At 41.8% G+C, this 8,051-nt stretch overlaps 1 protein-coding gene across 3 annotated transcripts; it reads right to left on the reverse strand.

Moving 5' to 3' along the window:
- Positions 1 to 269: 269 nt before the first annotated feature.
- On the reverse strand, positions 270 to 7,596 carry LOC101417015 (HLA class II histocompatibility antigen, DP alpha 1 chain). 3 transcript variants are annotated; one of them, XM_004479807.5, is made up of 5 exons: positions 7,393 to 7,596; positions 4,752 to 4,997; positions 4,143 to 4,424; positions 3,725 to 3,875; positions 270 to 612 (listed from the first exon to the last, which is right to left on the reverse strand). In XM_004479807.5, exons 1-5 carry the CDS (start codon positions 7,472 to 7,474, stop codon positions 609 to 611), a joined length of 765 nt encoding a protein of 254 aa, XP_004479864.1. In that variant the 5' UTR covers positions 7,475 to 7,596; the 3' UTR covers positions 270 to 608. The 3 variants fall into 3 exon arrangements, with proteins under 3 accessions (XP_004479864.1, XP_071074516.1, XP_058162537.1); XM_071218415.1 differs by having other exon boundaries at positions 473 to 612; positions 4,752 to 4,994; XM_058306554.2 differs by lacking the exon at positions 270 to 612 and having other exon boundaries at positions 3,721 to 3,875.
- Between the last annotated feature and the right edge of the window lie 455 nt (positions 7,597 to 8,051).

An 8,051-nucleotide genomic window follows, 5' to 3' on the forward strand; every position in this document is an offset into this window, starting at 1 on the left:
CTTCCCCTAAAGACTCCACTCACTGAAGTCTTCAAACCACATCCAACCACAGTTTCATCCAGGTCAGATTTCTTCCAATATCTTCCCCCTCCCCACCTTATCCTGTAATTAGAAAAGAACCCCGGGCTGAGTCAAGTTCTCAGACCTTTCCATCCATATTGGGTCAGAATCTTCAATATCTACAATCCAGCTTGAAATCTTGCCTTCATAAAATATTAGCATATGTGACCTGGTACAAGGCTTCCAGCAAGAACTCAGAGGCTTACAGCTCTGAAACACTGAAGAATTTATTGGTCTTGGGGAATTCCCAAGAAAGGGGCAGTGGCGAGTTCTCTAAAGGTGTTAAGGGAATGGGGAATTCAATGAGAAGATCATCTCCTCATCAGTGCTACAAAAACGTCAGCACTTACTAATAACCTTCTAAGTGTCAGGAAATTTTCAAGGGGCTCTGTGCTTTAAGGTAACAAAAAGAGACTTTGGACTTGAAGGGATCTGCAGGTACGTTGGGGTGGAGAGCACAAGAAGTGAGAAGGGAAGCTGCGACTGAAGTTCGTACAGCGGCTGGAATTCCAATCTCCCCTATATCTTCTTCTTTAAGAGAATTATTTTTACCTGCAACAAGACACACAGTTACTGGCATCCTTGAGGTCCGGACTCAATGCTAAGATGCACCTTCCCCACTTTCTTTATACCTACTCCCTTTCCTGTCCAGGCCCGAGGGAAAAGGCTGTCATCCCTGCCCATGCCATCACCCTTCAGGTGTGCAGAGGCAGGGAGTACCCTAAAGGGATGGGGGCTCACCCTGGGGGAAGCCCGGATGATTCAAGCCTACAAAATATCCTCAGAGGCAGGGGAAGGGCCACAGAAAAACTCAAATCTGGGATGATTGTAGTGAGGGAAAGATAATTTGTCACACTGTATAAAATTGCTCTTTGAAGGGATTCCAAACACCAAAGTACATATTTCTCAATGTGCTCAATAATTCAACAGACAATTGTCAACTTGCCTGGAGATGTGCTCAACTTTACAGGTGCACAGATGATTAAGAGGGCATTTCTGATTCATAACCAGATGGCAAACTAGCAAGAATTTGTCATTTTTTTCCCACATAATTCTCTATGGGAAAATTATAAAAGAGCAAATTAAGCCTGAATTTAAGGAATCAACATAAAAACTATCAGAAATATCTAGGAGGTCTAAGGTCACTAAGAAATAATGTGCATGGGACAGGGACTTGGAGCACAGGGGAAGGAACCTGATCAGGCTTGAGTCTCGTCACAGCAGCAGTATAATTTGTTGGTGGAGAGTTTTTAAGTTTTGATCTGGCCTCTCTTTCACTTTGCCTCGGGAGAATCATTGCCTGTCTCGGTGCCTTTGTGAGACCTAAATCAGCAGCAGACCAAGCTTCATGTTGTTGCCCAGATAATATTGGGATAACAATAAAGCCTTGAGGGGGTGAGAAGCAAATGCGATCAGGTACAGGCTACCGATATCAGGGAGTGGTGAACAGTAGGTCTCTGGATCCTGAGGCTCCTCCGCTCTGGGATTCATTGTCACCAGTCTCTTTACATTCACTAGGAAGGGGCACACAAAAGGCTGCTGTCTCTACCTCCAAATACATTGCTAGGGAGAGTAGCTGTTTCCATAAACTTAGAGGGGACAAAAAGTAGTCATGTAAGTAGAACAAGGAAAAGAAATGGAAAAATTTATACTACATAGATGAGAATTGATGGAACAAGCATCAAGATTTTAAAATAAAATAGAATATATATATTGTCCACAAAAAAGGACAATATTGTTAATAAGAAGCAGAAATCTGAATTTTAAAAAAAGAATAAGCTTGAAATATTAGATAGAAGAAATATAGTATCTTAAAGTAAAAGATAGATAGGATAAATAACAAATGATACAAATGAAGAATGAACTGGTGTATAAGATTGTCAAATGGAAGAACTCTCCTGCAAAGCAGTAAAAAAAGATAAAGACAAAATGTACAAAAGAAAACTTAAGAAACATGGAGTAAGAAGTAGATGTGTCAATTTTAAGAGAATAGGAGATGCATAGAGAGGAAAAAAATGGAGGAATGGAGATATGTGAGGAAATAATTATAATTTTCCCAAATTGAAAAACTAAGACCTCATAATAAAAGGGTTCATGGAGTTTCAAACAGAAGAAATATGTAAAAACTTTACATTGTCTCATTGTAATTAAATATAATAAAATCAAAGGCAAAGAGAAATTTTGGAGACTTCCCAAGGAAAGAACAGATCATCCACCAATGAGCAAGAATAAGATTGACAGCAGACTTCTCAACAATAACAGTAGATATATTGAAAATTGTGGAGTAATATTTTCAATTATCAAAGGAAAAGAAATTTGAACCCTGTATTTTACATCCTGGAAAACTGCCTTTTAAATATGACGGTGCAAAAGAACAAATATATTTCATGCATACAAGGCTTCAGAAGGCAAAGTGTTCAAATAAGAAAAGAATAACTTCAGGAGAAGGTATAACAGATATAGAAAGTAAGAGATATTAAGAAACTTAGTTAATTTTATGGTTTAGTGGTATCTGTAACACTGCAGAAATAAATTGAATAGAATTTATATCTAGTCAAAATCAGCATGATGGAAGAAAGGCAGGGCAAGAATATGTGGCTGAGATCAAAGGAACATGAGACCATGTAAAGCTTATGGGTTTTTGTGTGTGTGTGTGAAGAGGTAAGGAAAATAAGAATATTTATTAGTTTAAGAAAACTCAAAAAGGATAAATAAAATATATGTACACTAACAATTCTACTGCATTTTAATAAGATATATACACATGAAAGGAAATGTGTCAAGTCCAGTACAATGTTTACTGTTTGCGTCTGTTCAGGGTGAAGATTAGACATGGGAGTAGGGACTGGGGTAGAACAAAGCAAGTAAATTGAGGGCAAGAATTTGCAGGTACCAATGACAATAATGGGCATGAACTGGGTATACTTGACTTCACCCTCTGCACCTGACGTGCAGCAGAAAAACAATAACATTCATGAATAACATGTGTTCATCACCATGGAAAAATCACCAATGAAAGATAATTACAAAAACAGATAAATACATGACATGTGGCAGGTGCTATGATAAATAAGAAATTATGGAATCCCCAGAAGGGAATTTGTGTGTGTGCTTTGCCACCCAGTGAGTTGAGTCCAAGTGGTATTCAGTGGAGATAGCAAGCAAACATCTATGACCCTGTGTTATAATTACGTATAGAAATATCTACTTTGCTCCACTACTAGACCTCAGGTGCCTTGAAGGTTTGGACTCGGTATTTTCCTTCATAAACTATAGGGTAGTGGTTAGGAAACACTCTTGGATTAGACGGCTAGCTCACACATTAGCTCCTAGCTGTTTGACCTTGGTCAAGTTGCTTATTACCTCTGTGCCTCCTACCTCACACGTGTGAAATTATAACAATAGAAGTACCTACCCCATAAAGCACTTGTGGAGAAAAATGAGCTAACAAATGTAAAGTGCTCAGAACACTGCCTGACACAGTCATGACTCAATAAACTGTCAGTATTTTTACTGTTATGCAGGTCAATGCTTCTAATGCAATAAGACATCAAGAGACCCTGATCATGCTGAATTCTTCTCCCCTGCTTACACACTGCAGATCCCCCACTCCCCCCTCTTCCTCTGGCCACATCCTGAGGTCCCCATGCCCAGAACCACTCACAGGTGCCCCCGGGCCCGGGCGTCGCTGCTGGAACGCAGAGCCCTGGTGATGAGGACGGTGCCGGCCACGAGGCCCGCCAGGCCCACCGCCAGGCCCAGGGCACAGACCACGGTCTCCCTCGTCTCGGGCATCTGGAGGGGCTCCTGGACCTCTGTGGAAAGAACAAAGAGATGGGTGGGAGGTGCAGGGAGTGGTGGGGCAGCCTGAGGAGGGTGTGTTGAAGCTTTAGACCATTTGACAGCTAGTTAGCAGAAGGAGCAGACTCATACCTGTGAGTGGGGAAAGGGTGCAAAGGGCACCAGGTCCTGGGGGTAGAGGGTGCCAGGAGGATATAGAGAGGCTCCCTCCCCAGTGCTCCTTACTCCAATGCTCCCTCCCCAGTGCTCCCTCCCTAATGCTCCCTCCCCAGTGCTCCTACCCCAGTGCTCGAGATGCGGCTTGTCCAGCCCCCAGTGCTCTGCCTTGCAGTCGTAGAAGTCCTCGGCTGAGGGCACGAAGGTCAGGTAGTGGAACTTGTGGAAACTGTAATCTGTTCTGGGCAGGTAGAGGCTCTCGGCGACGCCCTCAGTGACCGGCTGCCCGTTTCGCAGCCACGTGACGTTGAGCACCGGCGGGAAGAACTTGTCGAGGTGGCAGATGAGGGTGTTGGGCTGGCCCAGCTCCACGGGCTCCTTGGGGAACACGATCACCTCGGGGGGCTCTGAGAGGACACAGCACCCAGTGAGGCTCTGTCTGGGCTGAATTCACCTTTGGGTTTTCCTATAGCGCAGGCTCAGACCTTATGGCACCTCCGGGTTTCAGAATCAGAGCAGGACTGTCCCTCCCCTGATCAGCCACTCAGCTCTACCTTTCTCTAGAATAAGGATGGTCAGTCCCTCAGCTGGCCTGGACTAAGCCCACGGTCACTCAGGAAAAGAGGGTCCCTCCGCCGGGGGCACCTGGGTGTCCCTCCCACTCGCGGGTGGCAGAGGAGTCTCCCATCCCTCCCCAGTGGGGCCACAGAGGAAGAAGCAAAGACAGACAGTACCACTGGGGGCCTGGGTGTGGTTGGAACGTTTGATCAGGTTATTCAAGTTGTGCTTCAATATGGCAATGTCGGCCAGCCCGCCCTGAGCCTCAAAGGAAAAGGCTCGGCCAAACTCCGGCAGGTGCCAGACAGTCTCCTTCTTGTCCAGGTCCACGTAGAACATCTCATCCTCGTCAAACTCAAACATGAACTCTCCAGAAGGCCTGTGTGTCTGCACAAACTCCGCATAAGTTGACACATGGTCTGCTGCATAAAGAAAGGAGACAAAGATGAAAAAACCTAAGTATGAATATGTAAGTGGCAGAATTCATAAATAGACAAATATTACTCAAATTATAAGGCAGAAAGTAAAAGTCAAAGGAAGTACATACAAAGGATTAACACCAAAAGTAGATGATGCAGAATAGACAAGAACAGATAGAGAAGGACACGAGAGCAGAATTAAATGAAATAAGAGGATCTTTGAAAGTCAAGATACTTCCTAGGTCTTTGAAATTCTAGGCATCCTGCCACTCAGGAAATATTAATAATACTGTCACATAACCTTTTTTGAGCACATACTATATGCCAGGCACTGTTCTAAGTACTATACATATATTTTCTCATTTAATTGTCTCTGTAACCCTATGAAGCAAATACATGCATACTTTTTATGGATGAGGAAATGCAGAGAAATTAAATAATTTGCTCAAGCCCACACAGCTATTGGTGGAAGCAGTAGATTTTTTTCTCTCCCCGTAAGATCTTAGAATTCTTCTAGATCCATAGAAGTAAACTTATGTTTAGAGTCATAGGAGGCAGATAATTTTATTTTTCTTATTTAAAGAGAAACAAGAGGAAAAAATAGAAAATTGAGGGGAAAAAGAAAATATCTTTCAATTTTAGTACTGTTTATAGTATTTCATTTTCTATTTAGGAACATTAAACTGCAGAATATATATCTTTCTTTATAATATTTTTCACTTCAGGTGTTTTAAATTCAGAAGTTTAATACACTTATTTTGGTAATGGCTCCAAACTTTCTTTAATAATCTATAGTTTTCATTTTAATTTTAAAAGAATCACAAGTTGTTGCTCAATTTGCAATACCTATGGAATTTAAGTTCTTTTGCTTCTTCTTTAATTTTTCCTTTACTTTTAAAAAAAATTCTGTGAGAGAGAGAAGAGAAATGATTGCATTCAGCATTTTTCACCTTTACATTCTGACTCCTCCCATGTTATGTATTTATTGCTCTTGGGCTCCCCAATTTTTAAAATATATTTCTAGATAAAACCATTATAAATAAAATTTCTGTTTTTATCTATTTATAAGAAGTAAGACTAAACAAGCAAATAAGAGATACTATTAACATGAAATAGTAAAATGAAAATATGAAACTTTGGTTTTAGAATAATAGGTGAATAAGAGTGAAAAGGGACTTCAGATGTTATCTTGTCTAACTGCCGGGCACATGAATTTTCCCTACGGCAACTCTAACATAAGGTGACCTATTTTGTGCATGGACACATAGTGAAAGACAGATAAATTCCTTACAAGGATAGTTATAGCCTTCCTCCTTTTAAAGCACCTTCAGAAAAGATGGCACAGGAGAAAGACAAAATCCTCTAAAATTTATTGAGAATAAAATTGCCTACATGAATGTAATTTGTATTTCTTTTGATGCTTTCCTTTTTAACACTGACACAAATTCTTGGATCTAAAGTTCTGGCAGATTGAGCATATTTTATTTCAAATATCATTTTCACTCAGAAAAAAATCTTATTATAAGCTTACTATGTATCAAGCATAGTTAGACACTAGATTCAGGTAAAAATAAAGTTCATTTCTTGTCCTTGAGACATTTACAATCCTCTGAAGGAGACTGACGAGTAAAAAACAGTAACGGGCACATTGCCGTTAAGTGCAGAAGTACCGATATGCACCAGGTGCTGTTAGGGAGACAGAGGAAGGACATTAAAATCAACCAGGATGTTAGGGAAGGATTCCTAGAGAACATGTTGCTTGAGTTTAGACTGTCAGAAACAGGGTAAAAAGCCATTTCTCACAAGGGAGAAAAATGGTCAAAAGTGTGGGCCCAGCATGAGGTGACATATTTGGAGAACTGTAAACCCTTCCGTTTGACTGGCACTAAGGTCGGATATGGGGCAGTAGCAGGTGACGAGAAGAGACAGGAGGGGTCAGTCATGATGGGCCTGGCATGCAAAGCTCAGGAGAGTGAGGCTATCCTGAAAGCCACAGGGAATTACCGAAGGAATTTAAACAGGAGAGTGACATAGCAGATTTGCAGCCTTGACTTTGACTTAATGTTAACTTTGGAAATGTATTATTCTTTTTGAGTTTCAGGTTTTTTTTTTTTCATTATTAAAACAAAGGTAGTATTCTATTCCTGGAGGGTTCTTGTGAGGAGAAAATGAGGAAAGATATGGAGTAGGTGTCTAGTAAATAATGGGCTGCTATTATTAGTGTTATCACTAGAGCAAGAAGGAACAAAGGAGAACCTCATCAAGAGAGTGAAGAAGAGTAAAGGGGATGGGAGGAAAATGGATAAGAGTCCCTGAGAGCTCTAATTCCTAGAGCAACATTTCATGGAGTCCTGTCCCACCCTCACCCTCACCCTCTCCAGTCCTCCCGAGAACTCACCCTTGATGGCCCCAGCTCCTGGGAGACTCAGCAGGAAGGCCAGGGCGAGGGCTGTCTGGATCAGAGCTCTGTTCTGGAGCATTCTCTCTTCAGGGTGCACGTTGTGAGGTCTACAAGGACCCCTCGGAGCACAGCAACAGAGATGAGGAACAGGGGCTGGGTGGAGGCAGACAAGAGCTCTGAAATTGTGGGCTTGTATCACCCAAAATGTCCAAAGGAGTAGAGGAAATGGCAAGGCTAGCTGGGCTCAGCCAATCAGGGAAATAACCAAGCTGACACTGTCTGTTGCTGGGGAAAGAGAATACTGGAAGGGTCTGGGTTGGAGATGAGAGGTTTTCCAGGAACTTGCATAGCCAAGGGAATTCCAATGTATATATATAGTACATTTTCAGGGTTAGAGAAAGAGACTTAAAGACAAGTCACACTAGCATTCTTCTTCTTCTTCTTTTTTTTAAAAAGATTTATTTATTTATTTATTTCTCTCCCCTCCCCATCCCCCCCCTGTTGTCTGTTCTCTGTGTCTATTTGCTGCATCTTCTTTGTCCGCTTCTGTTGTTGTCAGCAGCACTGGGAATCTGTGTTTCTTTTTGTTGCATCGTCTTGTGTCAGCTCTCCGTTGTGTGCAGCACCATTCCGGGGCAGGCTGCACTTTCTTTCGC

This window comes from Dasypus novemcinctus, chromosome 11 (genome assembly GCF_030445035.2).
Source record: "Dasypus novemcinctus isolate mDasNov1 chromosome 11, mDasNov1.1.hap2, whole genome shotgun sequence".
NCBI classification, from domain to species: domain Eukaryota; kingdom Metazoa; phylum Chordata; class Mammalia; order Cingulata; family Dasypodidae; genus Dasypus; species Dasypus novemcinctus.